This window comes from Rana temporaria, chromosome 3 (assembly GCF_905171775.1).
Source record: "Rana temporaria chromosome 3, aRanTem1.1, whole genome shotgun sequence".
Lineage (NCBI taxonomy): Eukaryota > Metazoa > Chordata > Amphibia > Anura > Ranidae > Rana > Rana temporaria.
The window spans coordinates 399,958,354-399,979,794 of record NC_053491.1 but is presented as its reverse complement, the minus strand read 5'-3'; the positions used below and the strand labels follow the sequence as shown (position 1 = coordinate 399,979,794).

Here is a 21,441-nt window from a genome sequence, read left to right as displayed (position 1 = left end):
TGCCGCACTTTTTCTCAGCTGTGGGGGCCCAACTTATGATCCTGCACACAGGCCCACTGCTTTCAGAAAATTGCCCCTGACCTGAGCTCATCATTGCGCATCTATTCCAGATGCTTGTATGTGACATCACATACATCCAATACAAGTACATGGGCTGGATGCGAGAGTTGGATCAGCAGGATGAGTGTGCCAGGACAGGTAGATGCGTCATCTCTGCTTCCTTTCACCACTCTGCATATCACGCAAATCACAGATGAGAAAGGGGTACAGCGGTGGGGAAAATGAGCAGGAGGGGTTCAGAGGTGGGACAGGTGAGCAGGAGGGGTTCAGAGGTGGGACCAGTGAGCAGGAGGGGTTCAGAGGTGGGACCGGTGAGCAGGAGGGGTTCAGAGGTGGGACCGGTGAGCAGGAGGGGTTCAGAGGTGGGACCGGTGAGCAGGAAGGGTTCAGAGGTGGGACAGATGAGCAGGAGGGGTTCAGAGGTGGAACAGATGAGCAGGAGGGGTTCAGAGGTGGGACAGATGAGCAGGAGGGGTTCAGAGGTGGGACAGGTGAGCAGGAGGGGTTCAGAGGTGGGACCGGTGAGCAGGAGGGGTTCAGAGGTGGGACAGGTGAGCAGGAGGGGTTCAGAGGTGGGACAGGTGAGCAGGAGGGGTTCAGAGGTGGGACAGGTGAGCAGGAAGGGTTCAGAGGTGGGAAAGGTGAGCAGGAGGGGTTCAGAAGTGGGACAGGTGAGCAGGAGGGGTTCAGAGGTGGGACAGGTGAGCAGGAGGGGTTCAGAGGAGGGACAGGTGAGCAGGAGGGGTTCAGAGGAGGGACAGGTGAGCAGGAGGGGTTCAGAGGAGGGACAGGTGAGCAGGAGGGGTTCAGAGGTGGGACAGGTGAGCAGGAGGGGTTCAGAGGTGGGACAGGTGAGCAGGAGGGGTTCAGAGGTGGGACAGATGAGAAGGAGTATCAGCAGTGGGACAAAAGAAGAGCAGGGGGGTTTAGTGTTGGGCCAGATGAGCGGGGGGGGGGGTAGAGCAGTGGGGCTGATGTGAAAGAGGTGTATTGGTGGGACAGATGAGAAGGGGGTTACAGTGGTGGAGCAGAAGAGCAGGGGGTACAGAGGTGAGACAAATGTACAAGAGGAACATTGGTGGGGCAGATGAGAAGGGGGTTACAGTGGTGGAGCAGAAGAGCAGGGGGTACAGAGGTGAGACAAATGTACAAGAGGAACATTGGTGGGGCAGATGAGAAAGCGCGCTACAGTGGGGGGGTACAGTGGTGAAACAGATTTGCAGGGGGTACAGTGATCTGAGGTGTGGAGTTGCAGGAATTGGGGCTGATCTGAGGCGTGAGAGTGCAGGATGTTAATTTCTCATTACTAAGTCGTTTACAGCATTTACTTTATAAAAAAACATTTTCGGAATGGAGAGTGTAAATTGGCCAATTTTTTTTATTATAAAATCGGCATGCTCAAGTTCTTTGAAAACATTTTTCGGCACACTGTGCTCAAAAGGTTGCCTACCCGACAATGTTGTGAGAAATTTGACAGGCTGACTATTTTTTTGGACAGCCATCAGCTGTGAGCAGAGAACTCTCTGCTCTGAATCGGGGAAATGCTGTATTAAAGCGAACTTCAGTCTTTTTTTTTCATCTTTCCATCTATTAAATCTGCCCTTGTTGTTTTAACTTTGGATAGCAAAACATTTTTTCTTCTGCCAGTAAGTACATTATACAGCCCACTTGTTTATACAGCCCACCCGTTTCTTGTCATTAGCGTAGACTAATGGTATCATGCTCTCTCTCTCTCTCTCTCTCTCTCTCTCTCTCTCTCTCTCTCTCTCTCTCTCTCTCTCTCTCTCTCTCTCTCTCTCTCTCTCTCTCTCTCTCTCTCTCTCTCTCTCTCTCTCTCTCTCTCTCTCTCTCTCTCTCTCTCTCTCTCTCTCTCTCTCTCTCTCTCTCTCTCTCTCTCTCTCTCTCTCTCTCTCTCTCTCTCTCTCTCTCTCTCTCTCTCTCTCTCTCTCTCTCTCTCTCTCTCTCTCTCTCTCCTGAGAGTTTGCCAGGAAGGGAGGGGGGGGGGGGCGAGTCATAAGAGGGACCATGAGAGCTGCAGAGCTGGAGATGTACCTCTGTGCGTCTGTAAATCCAGGAAGAGAACAGGCAGCACCTTCAGCTGCCCACAGTTAAAATAGTTTCAGCCAGGCTTAGTGGAGGGAGATTTCTGCAGTATATTTGGATAGAACAGAATCACAGTATATATAAAATAATATGCAAAGTGGTTGAAGGGAAGCTTCAGAATGGCAAAGAGGTTCTTATTACAAATTAGGTGAGAAGACTGTAGTTCCTCTTTATGATCGTGAGGGGAGTTGAATCGCAATCTCGATTTTTTAACCACTTAAGACCCGGACCATTATGCAGGTAAAGGACCTGGCCCCTTTTTGCGATTCGGCACTGCGTCGTTTTAACTGACAATTGCGCGGTCGTGCGACGTGGCTCCCAAACAAAATGTGCATCCTTTTTTTCCCACAAATAGAGCTTTCTTTTGGTGGTATTTGATCACCTCTGCGGTTTTTATTTTTGCGCTATAAACAAAAATAGAGCAACAAATTAAAAAAAAAAAAAAATTCAATATTTTTTACTTTTTGCTATAATAAATATCCCCAGTTTAGGCCGATACGTAATCTTCTACATATTTAAAAAAAAAAAACGCAATAAGCGTTTATTGATTGGTTTGCGCAAAAGTTATAGCGTTTACAAAATAGGGCATAGTTTTATGGCATTTTTATTAATATTTTTTTTTTTCTAGTAATGGCGGCGATCAGCGATTTTTTTTCATGACTGCGACATTATGGCGGACACATCGGACACTTTTGAAAAAAAATTGGGAACATTGTCATTTTTACAGCGAAAAGTGCTATAAAAATGCACTGATTACTGTGAAAATGACAATGGCACTGAAGGGGTTATCCAGTAGGGGGAGCTAAAGGGGTTTAGTGTGTCCTATTGTGTGTTTCTTAGGGCTCTTTCACACGGAGCGGATCCATAATTGATCCGCTCCGTTAGCCCGTTTGGCTCAGCGGGGATTCCTCCGTAATCCCTGCTGAGCTGTCGGCGGACAGGGCGGTCCCCGCACACAGTGCAGAGACCGCCCTGTCTCTCCTCCGCTCTCCCCTATGGGGAATCGGATGAATATGGACCGTGTGTCCGTATTCATCCGATCCGTTCCGCCGGACGGATGAAAAATAAGGTTTTCTTCCGTCCGCAAAAGCGGAACTTTGCGGACGCGGATGTTTGCGGACGTTAGCGGATGCATCCGTAAACGGACTTGTAATAAACGGACCGTTTGTCCGTACGTCTGAAAGGGGCCTTACTGTAGGGGGGGTGTGGCTGGACGTGTGACGTCACTGATCGTCGTTCCCTATGACAGGGAACAGACGATCAGTGACAAGCCACAGAGAAGAACGGGGAAGGTTTGTTTACACTCACCTCTCCCCGTTCTTCAGCTCCTGTGACCCCGAGCGTGGGTCTCGGGGGGGGGGGGGGGGGCGAGCGAGCGTGACCCACGGCTGGGCTCTTAAAGGCGACGTACCTGTATGTGCCTGTGCCCAGCCGTGCCCTTCTGCCGACGTATATCAGCGTGAAGGGGTCCTCAAGTGGTTAAAGATTAATTGTGCAGCTCTAGTGTGCACAACACCGTAAAGCATTAAGATAATGAAAATACCAATCCACCCGACTCGCTCTTCAACAACACCACTGCTCTTCTCACTGGTCCCTCAGATCGTCTCCCCCAGCTCTCCCGACTCCCTGGGTCTTCCTGGCTCACTCAGCCTTTTAGCTGCAGCACATCACTGCACAGGTCCACTCTATGGTCCTCAAAAGGGGTTCTCCTGACACCCCCCAAGCTCTCCGAGTTCTCCAGATTCCCTCATTACCCTTGACTTACTCAGTCATTCATCTCTCAGTCTCCCAAACTCACTGAGCTGCCTCAACTTTTCCCACTCATGGCCACAGACCCTCTCCATCAGCATGGAGTGCTGTCTCTTGAGCTCCTTTGTCTCTAACAAGAGCATACTATGGCCAGGCCTTGCTTACGAGTGTGCACTTAAAGGTTGTTTTCACCTTAATGCATCCTATACATTAAGGTGAAAAAACTTCTGTCAGTCACCAGCCCCCCAGCCCCCCTGTTATACTTACCTGAGCTGTGGAATTCGCTTGGCGGTGACGCGCTCTGCCTCTCTCCACAGGGTCCTGGCTCTTAATTGGATAGATTGATAGCAGTGCAGCCATTGGCTGCTGTCAATCAAATCCTATGACGCGGATGTCAGGGCGGGGCCGAGTCATAAATTCGGTGTCTGGACGCCAAATTAATGACTTGGGAGCGCGCCCATAAGGTAACCACCTGGGAGAGCGCTTCTCCTAGGGGGGTTATCTGATGCGGGAGGAGCCGTGAGAGCTGCCGAGGGACCCCAGAAGTCGGAGTTCGGGACCACTCTATGCAAAACGAGCTGCACAGTGAAGGCAAGTATAACATTATTATTTTTAAATAAAAGGATCCCTTGTCATCACTTTTAAACACAACCCTCAGGATCCCCACACTCACATCCTGTGCAAAGTCAGTGTCGCTTTTCCCTATACTCATAGGGTGGTAGGGCCTAGCTTTGTCATATTATAATGTGAGTGGAGTTCTGTGGCACAGATCCCAAACAATCCCATGTACTTGTCAGGGTCACTTCAAAGCCCAATTGCAGTTTTGTTTAAAACTAAATAGAAACATTGAGAGCCGGTTCACACTGGGGCGACTCGTCAGGCCCATTTAATGCAATGGAACCGTTCTAATAGGAGCGACGCAAGTCGCTCCGACTTAGAAAAAGGTTCTTGCACGACTTCGGGGGCGGCTCGGGGCGACCTGCATTGACTTCTATACAGAAGAATTGCTATGCTGGAAGCAGCAAACAGATTGCATAACTACTATAATTGTAAGATGTTGCATAACAGGAAAACAGAGAGCTGCATTTAGTAAAGCCATATAGATAAACGTACCAATAGCCTGTACACAAAAAAAAAAAAAATCCGATGACAGATCATCCATTTTTATTTGCATGCCAGTCTCATATCAAAAATGTAGATATTTTTTGTAATCTCGTACGACAGAATAAAAAAAATTGGAAGTGATGTAAATTATTGTATTGTGTTTGTATTGCATTTTCAGACGTCAACTGTACTGATTGAATGAAAATCGTACGATCTGGTATCGTAGGAGGTGAATTTTCGTGCTTGTCTGATCTGATAATAAAATCAGATGAACTGTCAAGATCAGCTATTGAAAGATCAGAATATCGTACTATCGCTTCAAAAGCAGTATTTTGTGTACGTAATTCGGATCGCGTGAACGAGCCATAAGACTGGCGCATAGAGTCTGGAGCAGCTGTTCACAGCAACCAATCAACTTCTAGCTTTAATTTTCAAAGCTTAACCACTTCTGGTCTGGCTCACGCCAATATACGGCGGTTTGAAGAGGAATACCGTTGTTATGGCAGCAGATAACTTCCATAACCCCAGCATCCTCTTCTTCAGCCGGCGGTCCGTTTTCAGATAAAAGTGGCCTCAGTGGCGGATTCGCAGCGAGATCACTTAACTGGAGGCGGGCAAGGGCCCCCCTCCCGCCATGCTCCGGTGGTCTCCACCACTTACCGGAGTCACCGGTAGCGGCGGAGACGATCGGGTCCTCTCTCCTGCTTGGCTGGCTGACGAGTGAGGGGAATATGGTGCCCACTTGGCTCCATAGTATTGACTGGTGGAAGCAACATCAAACGTCACTTCTGCCCAATGCTCTTAAATGGAGAATTTTTTTTTATTATTATTATTATTGCATTTTAGTGTAAATATGAGATGAGATCTGAGGTCTTTTTGACCCTAAAATTTGTATTGAAGAGGTCCTGTCATGCTTTTTTCTCTTTTACAAGGGATGGTTACATTCCTTGTAATAGGAATAAAAGTGACAGTTAAATGTTTTTGAAAATAACTAAAATAATTTTTTTAAGCACCCAATGCCACTGAGCTCGCACACAGAAGCGAACCCATACGTGAGTAGCACCTGCATATGAAAACGGTGTCCAAACCACACATGCGAGGCATCGCCCCGATTGAGCGAGAGCAATAATTCTAGCCCTAGACCTCCTCTAACTCAAAACTGGTAACCTGTAGACATTTTTAAACGTCACCTATGGAGATTTTTAAGGGTAAAAGTTTGACGCCATTCCACGAGCGGGCTCAATTTTGAAGCGTGACATGTTGGGTATCAATTTACACAGTGCAACATTATCTTTCACAATATAAAATTGGGCTAACTTTACTGTTGTCTTATTTTTTTATTAAAAATGTTTTATTTATTTTTTCAAAAAAGGTGCGCTTGTAAGACCACTGTGCAAATACGGTGTGACAGAAAGTATTGCAACGCCTGGCATTTTATTCTCCAGGGTGTTAGGGAAATTATATATATATATATATATATATATATATATATATATATATATATATATATATATATATATATATATATATATATATATATATATATATATATATATATATATAATGTTCCAAGTAATTTTCTTAAGGCTGCTTTCACACTGGGGCGTGGACGGCGTCGGCGGTAAAGCGCCGCTAATTTTAGCAGCGCTTTACCATCGTTTTCTGGAGGTATTCGGCGGGTGTTTCTTTGCAGGTGGTTTTAACCCATTTTTCGGTCGCTAGCAGCCGAAAAAGGGTTAAAACTACCCGCAAGGGTTAAAAACCACCAGTAAAGTGACGCTGCAATGGTCAGGAGCGGTGGAGGAGTGATGTACACCGCTCCAAAGATGCTGCTTGCAGGACTTTTTTTTTAACTCTTTAACAGCTTTCACACAGAGACTACAGGGGAGACGTTTTTATGGCACTTTACAGATGCTGCTTTTAGCCCAAAAGCGCCTGAAAATCGCCCCAGTGTGAAAGGGTTCTAAGTGGTTAAAACAAAATCAAATCTTAAATTTAAAATAAAACTGAGTGAGCATAGCATGCCCCTTCTGCAATAAGGCACACTTACCTGCCTGCATGCAGTCTTCTATTGAATGTACACTGAGCGGCACATGTGCAGATCAGCCTGCATTTCCATGACACGGCAGCTAAGCCAGAATGAATGACTGGCATGTGCACGCATGTGATCACGTCATTCCCCGCTGGTTAAACAAGAGGCTAAAAGCCTGGCACCTGAAAGTAGCCCGGGGAGAGGATGAAGATGATAATGGCTGGTGAGCTATTTAACCTGTTGCATTGGTGGAGGTTGGAAGTGAGTATCTTGTAGAGTTTAGCTCCGCTCCAGTTTTGGTAAATCGCCCCCAAAGTGCTCCCGAAATCCTATTTCATGTATTAAACTGCCCCGTCTGTCCAAAAAAATAAAATAAATGTCTTCACTATTATTTTAAGAGCCAAAGTATAGGTCCTTTTGCAGGGTCCTATTTGATATTGAAATACATTTTAATAGCGCAGAAGTATATTTTTCAGGATATACTCATTAGTACGTAATTTTTTTTTAACAAAAACATAATGAAGAATTTTGACTATCTGTCAAGTATTGGAGGCAAACAATACAAGACTAAATAATCGCTCTTAACCACTTAAGACCCGGACCTTTATGCAGGTAAAGGACCTGGCCAGTTTTTGCGATTCGGCACGGCGTCGCTTTAACTGACAATTGCGCGGTCGTGCGACGTGTCTCCCAAACAAAATTGGTGTCTTATTTTTCCCCCACAAATAGAGCTTTCTTTTGGTGGTATTTGATCATCTCTGCGGTTTTTATTTTTTGTGCTATAAACAAAAATAAAGCGACAATTTTTTACTTTTTGCTATAATAAAAATCCCCCAAAAAGATATAAAAAAAAAAGTTTTTTTCCTCAGTTTAGGCCGATACGTATTCTTCTACCTATTTTTGGTAAAAAAAAAAAAAATTGCAATAAGCGTTTATCAATTGGTTTGCGCAAAATTTATAGCGTTTACAAAATAGGAGATAGTTTTATTGCATTTTTATAAAAAAAAAAAAATTTTACTACTAATGGCGGCGACATTATGGCGGACACATCGGAAATTTTGACACATTTTTGGGACCATTGTAATTTTCAAAGCATAAAATGCTATACAAATGCTTTGTTTACTGTGAAAATGACAATGGCAGTTTAGGAGTTAACCACTAGGGGGCGCTGTAGGGGTTATGTGTGAACTCATATGTTTTTATAACTGTAGGGGGGCGGGGCTGTAGGCGTGACGTCATTGATCGTGTTTCCCTATATTAGGAAACACATGATCAATGAAGCTGCCACTGTGAAGAATGGGGAAGCTGTGTTTACACACAGTTCTCCCCATTCCTCAGCTCCGGGGACTGAACGCGGGACCCCAGCGGCGATCGGGTCCGCGGGTCCCGCGGCCGCAGTCACGGAGCTTCAGACCGGATTGCGGGCGCGAAGTCACGGAGCTTCGGACCGGATCCAACTTCAGTACAAGTCACCAACCTTCAACCATGAGGACAGGATAGGTTGGGGTTTCAGGTCACTCACTCTGGGCGGCTTATCTTGAACCGCTGCACTTTAGCTAAAAGCGTAGCTAATCCGCGCTTTCCCATGAACTTCAATTATGTCCCGGGGTCTTGGTTTGCTAATAGAAAGCGCACCAAAATGGATACATGCATGAGTTTTGGAGTACTTTCTGGAAGTGCATGAAACTGCGGGACATATTAAAAGTCTATGGCAAAGCGCAGCTAACCTGCACGAAAACAGAGGGTTAGCTGTGCCTTGCCCAAAGAACCGTGGCGCAGTGTGAAACCGCTCTTACAGTGAACCCTGCATTAACATTCAATGTTTACTTTATTAAAAGCACACTACCTTCTAAAAATACTTATTAAACATAAAATAAAGCACCAAAAAAAAAAAAAAGATACCGTAGGAATGTGCAGGAGTGCAGTGGTCACCGACTGTTCCTGAAAGAGAGGTCCCCAGCTCAATCCAAAACTTTCTGGTAGCCCTGCATTTCTTGCATTAAAAGTTCATTTTAAATGGGGGAAAATACATCCATGAGAATAAGGTCCCTTTCACACGGGGCAGCGGAGGTGCGGTGGCGGTATAGTGGCACTATACCTTTGGAATTGCCGTGGGATTCAGCCGCTAGCGGTGCGGTATTAACCCCCGCTAGTGGCCGAAAAAGGGTCAATACCGCCCGCAATGCGCCTCTGCAGAGGCGCATTTGGGGGCGGTATTACCACGGTTTCCCATTGTTTTAAATAGGAAGGAGCTCCTAAGATGCTGCTTGCAGGAGATTTTTTTCTCTCCTGCCAGCGCATCGCCTTTTTCAGGCGGTATTTAGGCGCTATACCACCTAAAAACTCCTTGGTATGAAAGGGGCCTAAGAGTTTCTCCAAGAAGAGGAGGAAGGCAGGATGCCCTCCCTGCCTACCTTGTGTTATACCTTAGTGCCTTGCAAGCACTGCAATTAAAGTCCTCTCCTGCAAACCGTTCAATTATCTAAACTAAACTATGAACCTTTTTCCAGGCAGATTGAAAAGCCTGAAAACACAGAACAAAAAGGTATTTCCACAAATAACACTTGAGCCAGGATGCTCAACTTGTGTCGTCATGGCAACACTTTGTCAAGTGCTTGTTTGTATAAAAGCAGTTTATCTCTATACACCACCCTGCTGGTGCCAGCTGACCCTATGTTGGGGTGAAGAGGGCACGGCACTGCTGGGGGGGGTGTCAGGAGGGCACGGCACTGGTGTTGTGGGGTCAGGAGGGAATGGTAAATAGAGAAGTTATCAGATGCAGGGTGTCGCAGGGAAGCTGCCGTGGCCTATCTACATGTTCTAGTACTGATGCCTGCTGGCCCTCAATTCTTACCCATCCCACAAGCACCCTGGATGGATCAGATGGAGGGGGACCGGGGGGGGTGGGGAATGAGTGCACTACACTCAAGACTCAGGGGAAGAGCTTGAGTGTGTTCAGACAAGAGCCTGAACCCGCCTGAGGTATTATGGAGGCTCTCTATGCCCTGCAGCCATACGTATGCAAGGGGCGGGGCAGCCCAGGATTGGCTGAAAGTGCACCTGCGCCACTCTGAGGTCAGAAGGTCCTATGATAGACAGAAAAGTCGTCCAATGGCAGCCCAGGAGATGGAAATTCCTATTACAGACGCCGCCGAGTAAACAGGAGATTTTCCTGTATGTAATCTGACGGCACACGTCCCGCACATATCCAAATGACCAGGGGGGCCGTATTAAACCAGAACGCGGCCCGCAATCAGCCCACGGGCCGGACTTTGGACATGCCTGCTCTAGTGGACTGGATTGGTTGCCAGGTCTAAATGGACAGGTTTTTAGTTGAAAGCCCATGGTGTGTGTAACACACTCAAAAAACTTCACCCTGTGCAAAAAAAAAATGTGCACAACATAAAGGAGTGACACAAACGTGCAGCGGGTACACTTGGCCCTCTAAAATCAGAGGGCCCTGCCCTGAATCCCCCGGGGCATTAGGCTCCTGACAGGGGACGAGGTACTTACACTATGGTCTGTCCAGCCAAAGCCAGACAGACCCCTTTCTTTGGAGGGTCTGCCGAAACAGACAAGCCCAAGTACTTTGTTAGGCTCCCCCGAAGGGAGACCCCATGAGAGAGGGCGAACTAAGCCAGAAGGCCATGTCCACCCCCTCCCAAGACTTTCAGGACAGGCCCTGGGACCGACACCCTACTCATCACACCGTGCAAAAACGTGTACCAAACATAAAAAAACAAAAAACGTGGCAAGAAATTAAATAAAGTGGGGGAAAGGGATAGTGGAGAGGAGAAGAGCTGCACGATTCTGGCCAAAATGAGAATCACAATTTTTTTGCTTAGAATGAAGATCACGATTCTCTCGCGGCGTAAAATCTTTTACATTTATACAAAAAAAAAAAAAATGGGCTAACTTTACTGGCTAGTTTTTTTTTAAATTCATTAAAGTAATTTTTTCCAAAAAAATTGCATTTAAAAAGACTGCTGCGCAAATACAGTGCAACATAAAATATTGCAGCAACCGCCGTTTTATTCTCTAGGGTCTCTACTAAAAAATTATATAATGTTTGGGGGTTCTAAGTAATTTTCTAGCAAAAAAAATTATGATCTTAACTTGAAAAGAGCTGTCAGAAAAAGGATTGGTGTTTAAGTGGTTAAACGTTCCTAATTTACATACAGAAGTTTATTCCTTTGATGTACAAGTCAATGTGATACAATGGAAAGGGGGCATTATTTAGTGCCCACATCATGGGATTGTGGCCGGCAGAACAACATGTTTTAAAAAAAAAAAAAAAAAAATGGCAACTGAAGGTACTGTAGCTGGCAGCTTGGGCGGGAAAAACGTGACTTTCAAAGGATGAGTCATGTTGCTGGGCAAATTAGGCTTCTGAGTCACGTGTTTCCCGGGCTTTAGCAGGTGTTTCAAACTCACGTGTTTCCCGGGCTTTCTACATGTGTTTGAAATCACATGTTTCCCGGGCTTTGTACACGTGCGGGGGGCTATATAAGCCCACCGCTCTGAAGGGTTTTTCAGTCAAGGCCTGGTACGGCATAGTGTGCTTCCCCCCCCCTTTTTATCTCTCTTACCTCAGGTCATGAAGGATCTCATCAGGCGACTCCTGGAGCGAGCAGCGGAGGACGGCGTGGAAGAATGGCTGAAGAAGTGCCTGGCGGAGATGGAGGCTAAACCTGCCCTTGTCGCGGAGGAAGATGGAGAAGTTGCGGGTCCGTCGGATGCTTTTCAGCAACCGCTTCTACCTCAGACACCATCTCTCCCTTACAGGTGTTCCAGGACCCAGCCACCCGAGCGCTCCCTTGCTGTCTCTGCGGCCCGTGAGGATGAGGTTTCCAGCCTGGGCGGAACTTCCGACACCACCCCTCAACGCAGCAGCCTGCGAATACAGAAGAAGAGGAGGACGGCCTCTCCATCTCCGGTGCGCGTCACGACGGGGAGGGGTAGAGGCCGTCAATCACCAGTGAAGGGAAGGAGGGATCTTTTTTCTTTGCAGGTTCCTATGGAGGAGCAGACAGCGTCACCAGTGGCCAGGCAGACTCAGCTGGACAATGTGACGGCTCCTCAGCGGCTAGAATTCCTTTCTAGGCCGGCTAGCAGCTCACAGAGAGATGACAGCTCAGCGTCCCAAGCTGGAGCAGCGACATCTAGTGGTGAGTTAGGAAACCAGTTGATTTTAAAGCAATTATTGGAATCTGTTAATAATTTAAAAAATGTTATTGCTAGTCAGTCACAATTATCCCCTGCTAATGTTTGGTCAGCACAGGCTTTACCTACAATTTCTCAGTCTGCTATTGCTGTTAATGATAGCAGTTTTGATTCTTTTCTTAATAATCCTACTTCCTCTCAGATCCCTGAAATTTCCTTTAAAGAGCCTCTCCCATGTGAAATCTCTCCTTTGGGTTTTCACTTGTCCACAAATATAAAAGAAAAAATTTGGAAAGGCGACTTTATTGAATTATTAGCTTTACTCCCTGGTAAGGAATTTTCGGGAAAAAGCGACAAAAAAATGGACGAGTTATCAGAAGATAGACGTCGTACTGCTCCAAAATCTTTTTACAATTGGTTACAAGCCTTTTGTATTTATTCTTCCATTTTAGGTGAAAAATTCCCGGATAAGTGTAGTGGTCTATTCCAACATTTGGAGAATATACTTGAAGCGTATAGGAATTTCGGGGGTTTCGGGTGGTATAATTACGATGAATCATTTCGACAGAAGATGTCAGTGTATCCTAATTTAAGATGGGGTATGAAGGATGTAGGTTTATGGTTGAACCTGATCCTTCCGCAGAAACCAGTTTTTTCAAGACAGTTACCAGCGCAGAATGTACCGCCCACTTATAAGAAAGGTATTTGTTTTGCATTTAATGAGTCTCAGTGCAAATGGTCAACGTCGTGCAGATACAAGCACGAGTGTTCCTTTTGTTTCGGGACTCATCCTGTCTCAAAATGTTTCAAAAGAAATTTTCCTGCACAAGGTAGAGAAAACTCTAAAGGCTTGCACTCCGGTGAATCTGCAAAACATGTACCCGTGGCTAATGCGGTACCCAGACAGGGAGAAAGCTGAGGTTTTAATTAATGGATTTTCCTCAGGTTTCACCCTTCCAATTTTTTCAGGGGTCGGCTGCAGCTTAGTAAGTAATTTGAAATCGGTTTTGACACATAGTGAGGTGGTGAGAAAAAAATTAATGAAAGAAATTACAGCAGGAAGGGTCGCGGGCCCTTTTGTTTTTCCTCCATTTAAGAATTTTCGTATTTCCCCTTTGGGCATTGTACCCAAAAAGGAGCCCAATTCTTATCGTTTAATTCATCACCTTTCATACCCAAAGGGTGATTCATTGAACGACGAGATTGATGATTCGTTGGCTTCTGTATCTTACGCAAGTTTCGACGACGCAATTAGGTTAATAAAAAAATTTGGTAACGGGGCATTGTTAGCAAAGACTGATATTGAATCTGCATTCAGACTGCTCCCCATTGCCCCTGAATGTTTTAATTCTCTAGGTTTCTGTTTTGAAGGAAAATATTTTTACGATATGTGTCTCCCTATGGGGTGTTCCTTATCGTGTAGATATTTTGAGACTTTTGCTACTTTTTTGCAATGGGTCGTCTCATACGAGGCTGGCTACAACGGGATTATCCACTATTTGGATGACTTTCTGATCGTAGGACCCCCTGATTCTCCTATTTGTCTTTTAATGCTAGAATTATTTTTGAACATTTCTAAGTTTTTTGGTGTGCCAATAGCCACTGAAAAAACTGTTTTTCCGGTCACGGTTATAGAATTCCTTGGGATCAGTATTGATACTAGGTTGTGTCAATATCAGCTCCCTTTGGTTAAAATAACTAGGATTCAGAATACGATTTATCTTTTTTTGCGTCGGAGGAAAGTATTGTTAAAAGAGTTACAGTCTTTTCTAGGTCTTCTGGCTTTCGCCACTAGGGTAATGCCAGTTGGCAGAATTTTTTCCAGGCGATTGTCTATGGCCATGTCTGGCCTTAAATCTCCGTTTTCCCATATCCGTCTTACTTCGGATCTGAAAGATGACCTTTTGGTCTGGTCGCAGTTTTTATCTGATTATAATGGTCGTACTTTTTTCCAAGAAGATTTTATTTTTTCAGCCGATCTTGATCTTTACACGGATGCAGCAGGCTCGCTAGGTTTCGCAGCAATCTGGGGCACCCATTGGTGCTGCGGTTCGTGGCCCCCATTCTGGGTTGCCAATAAGGCAACCAAGAATATAGTGCTCCTCGAGTTATTCCCCATAGTAGTTGCTTTTGAATTATGGGGAAAATTTTTCAGTAACAAACGAATTTTAGTACATTCAGATAATAAGGGTGTTATCTTCGCTTTAAACTGTCTCTCTTCTAAATCCATATTCGTTATAAAATTATTAAGATATCTGGTTTTACTATGTTTAAGGTTTAACATTTGGGTGAAAGCAAAACATGTTCCTGGAAAAAGTAATCTGATAGCTGATAGCCTGTCTCGTTTTCAGATGGCTCGTTTCAGACAGCTTTTTCCAGAAGCGGATCAGGTTGGATGCACCTGCCCGAGTCAGCTTTGGGATCTGATTTAGCCCCTATTGTTTCGGCTATCAGGGGCTCGATTGCTTCCAAAACATGGATCGAGTACTCGGTTGCATGGAGAAAGTGGCTCTTGTTCGCCGAGGAATTGGGTTTAGCTGGTTTCTCATGTACCGAACAAACGGTCCTTGCTTTTATTTGTTCACTTATGCAACAGAAGTTATCTTTTAATTATATTAACAAGAGCCTGGCAGGAATTTCCTTTTTTCTAAAATTACACAATCTCCCAGCGTGTAACAGTTTCTTTTCGGTTCGTCAGGCTTTAAAGGGATACAGAAGACAGACTTTTACGCCTGACACACGTAGGCCCGTTTCATTAGAACTTTTAAGAAAAATTTGTTTAAATACACCTAAGGTGTGTATTTCGGAATTCGAAGCATTATTATTTCATACAGCATTTGTGCTAATTTTCTTTGCTGCTCTTCGAATTTCGGAGCTAGTTCCTAATAATAAAAAAAGTAGTTCAGGTTTAAAATTTAGTGAAGTACGCGTTTCTCAAGGAAAAGTTCTGGTTTTTATTAGTAAATCCAAAACGGATGTGTTAGGTAAAGGGCATTGGCTCACGTTGCATGCATGTGGGGATCATATCATTTGCCCTTACTTAGTCATTTCTAGATACATTTCCGTAAGACCTTCTTGTATAGGTAATTTTCTGGTTCATTTAGATTCATCCCCAGTAACAAGGTTTCAATTTTCTGCCATTTTCAGGCGATGCCTGATTTCTTTAGACCTTGGTCACTTAAAATTTTCATCCCATTCATTTCGCATCGGAGCTGCTACGGAAGCTGCTAGGTTGGGCCTAAATGAGTCTGTAATTATGAGTTTGGGTAGATGGGAGTCAAAGAGGTTTGGTTTATATATCCGTCCTAATCTTTCTCTCTGATTCTAGGTTCATTATCCTCCATCTGGATCATTGGACATTCATTTGTTCATTGGGCTCACATCCGGGCGTGTCAACGATGTTACTCTTCTAACCTGTCTTTGCCTCCTGACTCTTTTAAGATTTTTTGGAAAGGTATTCGTGGTTTGCGTTGGGACAATCTTTGTCACCACATTTCTATTTTATCTCACAGTTTACCTTATCCTGATATTTTGATAATCCACCTTGGGGGTAATGACATAGGAAAGTATTCAACTTTAGATTTGATCTTTAAAATTAAGCGCGATTTGCAGCATATTCATTTGTCCTTTCCTAGTACTAGAATAATCTTTTCTGAAATGATTCCGCGTTTTCTCTGGCTATCTTTCCCGGAGAATAGGTCTCTGGAGAAGATTCGGAGGCGTGTTAATCATTCAATTGAGAAATTTATGCCTATATTGAACAGTTTTTCTTATAGGCACACTGAGTTGGAAGGAGGTTTTTCTGGTCTCTATAGGTCTGATGGTATCCACCTATCTGACATAGGTTTGGATATCTTCAATTCGGATCTCCAGAATATGGTAGAAATGGCCACGGTGCTGGGGTAGGCCGTTTTTTGTCAGCCGACAAAAACCGGCTGGTGGGGACTTTGTATTTATTAGTTATGGTATTCGCTCGAGTTCTATGACTGAGCGAGATCTTAAGAGATGATTAAAGTTTGGAAAATGTTATATTAAGAATTTAAATAATATTGAAAATGTTACTATTAGAATTTTAGTAATATTAAATGGAATATTTATGATTATATAGATTTATTTATACCAATAACGGTGCCGCGGCCATTTCTACTACCAAAATAAAAAAAAAAAAAAAAAAATGAAAGGATTTATTTATTTATTTATTCAATAAAGTTATTTAAATTATTTTGGTCTATGTTTTTTATTCAAATCATTAGAAGTTAAGTTGTCTTGTACGGCCTACACTCCCATGGAAAGGGGGCATTATTTAGTGCCCACATCATGGGATTGTGGCCGGCAGAACAACATGTTTTTAAAAAAAAAAAAAAAAAATGGCAACTGAAGGTACTGTAGCTGGCAGCTTGGGCGGGAAAAACGTGACTTTCAAAGGATGAGTCATGTTGCTGGGCAAATTAGGCTTCTGAGTCACGTGTTTCCCGGGCTTTAGCAGGTGTTTCAAACTCACGTGTTTCCCGGGCTTTCTACATGTGTTTGAAATCACATGTTTCCCGGGCTTTGTACACGTGCGGGGGGCTATATAAGCCCACCGCTCTGAAGGGTTTTTCAGTCAAGGCCTGGTACGGCATAGTGTGCTTCCCCTCCCTCCCTCCCTGTCGCAGCACCTTATGTGGTATGTCACCCTTGAAATCAAGGGGGGACTTTGTATTTATTAGTTATGGTATTCGCTCGAGTTCTATGACTGAGCGAGATCTTAAGAGATGATTAAAGTTTGGAAAATGTTATATTAAGAATTTAAATAATATTGAAAATGTTACTATTAGAATTTTAGTAATATTAAATGGAATATTTATGATTATATAGATTTATTTATACCAATAACGGTGCCGCGGCCATTTCTACTACCAAAATAAAAAAAAAAAAAAAAAAATGAAAGGATTTATTTATTTATTTATTCAATAAAGTTATTTAAATTATTTTGGTCTATGTTTTTTATTCAAATCATTAGAAGTTAAGTTGTCTTGTACGGCCTACACTCCCATGTTTAGACTTAAAGCGGAGGTTCACCCTAAAAAACATCTATGAACCATCCCATAACAGCATACTAGCGTCAGCTATAGTATGTTTTTTTGTTTTTTTTTGCTGTATTTACCATTTAATCCTTTAGTTTTGTTTCAAACTCCCGCGGGGAGTAGGCGTTCCTATGAAGAGGGGAACATGATTGACGTCCGGCTATGGCGCGTCACGTGTTCCGAAAATAGCCGGAGTAGGACTCGGCGCTATACGGCCCCTGCGCACAGACTAAAAGCTGACTGCACAGGCGCCGTATATATCCAAGTCCTATTTCGGCTATTTTCGGAACGCGTGACGCGCCATAGCCGGACGTCAATCATGTTCCCCTATTCACGAACGTACGCCCGGCTGACGCAGTAGAGATACGCCGTTTACGTAACGCATTATCAGGCCTAAAGTTATTCCATCAAATAGCTGGAACAGTAATGTTAAGTATGGCCGTCGTTCCCGCGTTGAAATTCGAAAATTTTACGTCGTTTGCGCAAGTCGTCCGTGAATAAGGATTTACGTAATTTACGTCCATGTCTAAACCAATAGGACCGTGTGGCGTACTTTGCCGCAATGCACACTGGGATATGTAGGCGGACGGCGCATGCGCCGTTCGTAAAATACGTCAATCACGTAAGGTCACCCCCATTGCCATAAAACACGCCCCCTCAGCTAAATTTGAATTAGGCGCCATTACGCCCGCCCGATTTACGCTACGCCGCCGTAACTTAGCAGGCAAGTACTTTGTGAATACAGTACTTGCCTTGCAAACTTACGGCGACGTAGTGTAAATGCCATACGCTACGCCGCCGCAACTATGCGCCCGCCATCCTGAATCCAGCTATAAGACTTGGCAAAAAGACCAGACCCAGTGCAGCCACCCATCCTCACCAGGAACACCCTTCAGGTCGGCTCGGACTCTGCCCCGCTGACGTCGACTATGGGTGTCCAGACGCTTACACTGCCGAGATCGTCCTTCCAGGTGTAATTACGCCATTGGATTTGTCTGCGCCCTCCCCACACTTGGGATAAGCTACAGTGCCTCCTCTGGCAACTGATAAGAACAGATACTACACTCAAGTGCCAAAAGGCCGAGAAGCGATGGACAGGTTTTTTTTTTTTGTTTTTTTTTTTAAAAGCCTATGGCGTGTGAACACACCCAAAAAACTACACCCGGTGCAGAAAAAATGTGCACACACATAAAGAGTGTTCACAAAAACGTGCAGACAGGTGCAACGTCAAGTGGTCCTACTGTGAAGAAGGGACCCAAAAACCCTGATTCCCCCGGGGCGTTAGGCTCCAGACGGGGACTAAGGTACTGTGGTCTGAGCAACCGAAGCCGACACGGACCCAACTTCCTTGGAGGGACTGCCGAAACAGAACCCTCCCAGTACTAGGTGGGGCTCCCCCGAAGGGAGACCCCATGAGAGCAGGCGAACTAAGCCAGAAGGCCATGTCCACCTATTTCCAAGACGTTCAGGGCTGGCCCGAGGACTGACACCCTAGTAGTCACACAGTGAGACAAAGCGTGCACAAACAAAGAAAGACAAAAAAGTGACAAACTTTGGCCAATAGGTGGTCTGTTTACATCTGACCGCACAGAGGACAGCGGGCTGTGTCAGCTCTGCATAGGTAGGGTGGACACAGACAAGTCATCTGCCTGCTCAGTGAGGATCAGAAGAGAGATCCTACGCTGAGCAGGTGGAATCCTAGCGGAGTCTGCCCCATGTGAAAAGGGGCCTAAAATCTTGAGTTACGTTCTAATCTTTCATACGAATGTCCATACAAACATTCGAAGGTTCGTATGAAAGTATAGGCAGCTTTTCTGCTTGACCAACAATGAGTTGCACGATTGTTATGCGATCTCGCTTTTAGTGACCTGAACAAGTATGTGGATAAGGAAAGTCAAGTCTAAGCCCCCGTTCACGTCAAATTTGACTTTGAAATCGCGATTTCAAAGCCGCAGCTCGATGTGACTTCAGGTGGTGTAACTTGGCTGATATCTGCACTACTTCATGCACAGATGTCTTTACAAAAAATAGTGCAGGAACCTTATTTTTTTAAATCAGTGCGGCACTGCAAAGTTGGCGTTGCACCTATTTGAACAGTTTCTTTGCCAACAATAGGGTGGACCTGGCAAATTGCATCACAAGTCTCACCATTGTGAGTGGCAGCTTAATCTGCATATTAGAAAGAAGCATTTTCAATAATGGTAGCTTCCCCTTTTTACTCCTGATAAGTTTCCATTAAAGCTGGACCTCAGCTAAATATGCAGATGAAATACATATATGGGAGCCACTTATATTTCAGTTCTAGGATTTACACAGCACAGCGCGGTGTTCTTCAATGGCGGCCCCCCGTCTGCACACTCAGCGGGGAAGCTGGTTTGTTCTCTGGTATGCTAGGATTTGGATACAGCATTGCTGTCTTTGATGAATAACCGGGCGCACTGATGTACATATTGTTTACCATTATCCAACATTTTACATTTATGGGATTTTTGGACATGATTGAAGGAACAATTTTAGATAGCATCCCTCAATGTTGGCAAAGTCTTCACTGGAAACATTGAAGTTTTCTTCCATAATTTGGAATCCAATTGGTAGGATAGTGTTTCAGATTGTCCCTATCCATGGGTTTTACTTCAGTTAGCAAGATATGCAATGGGGGAGATTTACTAAAACTGAAGCACTCAGAATCTGGTGCAGCTGTGCATGGTAGCCAAACTTCAACTTGTTCAGATAAGCTTTGACAATAAAACCTGGAAGCCAACTGGTTTCTCTGCACCAGATTTTGCAAGCTCCAGATTAAGTAAAGAAGACCTAATATGTCAGCAGATAGACACACCACCACATTTTTAAAAAATTTGGCAACATATAGTTTAGAATTTTACTTGAAAGAAAAGATTTATCCTATAGGCAATATTTCTGGCTGCCAGGAGTCTTCTATATAAGGTAATGAGCTGAGATTAGGAGCACCCTCGTAAAGGGAGTGCTCCTAATCTTAGCTTGTTGCCTGTATAAAAGACACCTGTCCACAGAACAGAAGCAATCGATTAATCAGATTCCAATCTCTCCATCATGGCCAAGACCAAAGAGCTGTCCAAGGATGTCAGGAAAAAAATGAATGTCAGGGACAAGACATTAGACCTACACAAGGCTTGAATGGGCTACAAGACCATCGCCAAGCAGCTTGGTGAGAGGGTGACCACACTTGGTGTGATCATTTGAAAATGTAAGAAACACAAAATAACTGTCAATCTTCCTCGGTCTGGGGCTCCATTGAATGATCATGAGAATGGTGAGGAATCAGCCCAGAACTACACGGGAGAGTCTTGTCAATGATCTCAAGGCAGCTGGAACCATAGTCACCAAGAAAACAATTGGTAACACACTACGCCATGAAGGACTGAAATCCTGCAGCACCTGCAAGGTCCTCCTGCTCAAGAAAGCACATGTACAAACCCCACTGAAGTTTGCTAATGAACATCTGAATGATTCAGAGGAGAACTAGATAAAAGCGTTGTGGTCAGAAAAGACCAAAATCAAGCTCTTTGGCATCAACTCATGTACCATCAAATCTTGGATGAAAACCTCCTTTTCTAAGCCGGGGGATTGAAAATGGGTCATGGATGGATATTACAGTTTGACAATGACCCAAAACATATGGCCTGCCTTCCCGGTTATGCACACTGATACTACCTATGTTCTGTGTTAGGCCCCTTTCAGATGTCCGCTCCGCCTGTCCGTTATTACAAGTCCGTTAACGGACTTGTAATACATCCCTATGGGATCACGTCCATTAGCGGATGGAGCATCCGCGTCCGTCGGGATCCGGTTTTCGGACAGAAGAAAACCCTATTTTTCTTCCGTCCGGCGGAACGGAACTGATGCAGACGGACAGACGGTCCGTCTGCATCCGGTTCCGCATAGGGCAGAGCGGAGCTGAGACAGGGCGGTCCCTGCACTGTGTACGGGGACCGCCCTATCCGCCGACAGCTGAGCGGGGATCCCTGCTGAGCCGACGGAGACACACGGAGCGGACCCAGAAACGGTCCGCTCCGTGTGAAAGAGCCCTAACTCTTCATGTGCCTTCTCACTGTGCATCACCGGGATATCTGATATGCCTCTCCCATTCCATGACCATGTTTGATCCTTTTTTCTGATCCCTGATAT

At 44.7% G+C, this 21,441-nt stretch overlaps 2 protein-coding genes across 2 annotated transcripts in view; one reads left to right on the top strand and one right to left on the bottom strand.

Moving 5' to 3' along the window:
• The window catches only part of SLC23A2 (solute carrier family 23 member 2), a 258,087-nt gene that overhangs the window by 224,664 nt on the left and 11,982 nt on the right, over nt 1-21,441 (bottom strand). The gene's annotated exons all lie outside the window — the stretch shown is intronic.
• LOC120930516 lies at nt 11,646-16,368 on the top strand. The gene is made up of 2 exons (XM_040341693.1): nt 11,646-12,216; nt 15,540-16,368. Exons 1-2 carry the CDS (start codon nt 11,646-11,648, stop codon nt 16,115-16,117), a joined length of 1,149 nt encoding a protein of 382 aa, XP_040197627.1. The 3' UTR covers nt 16,118-16,368.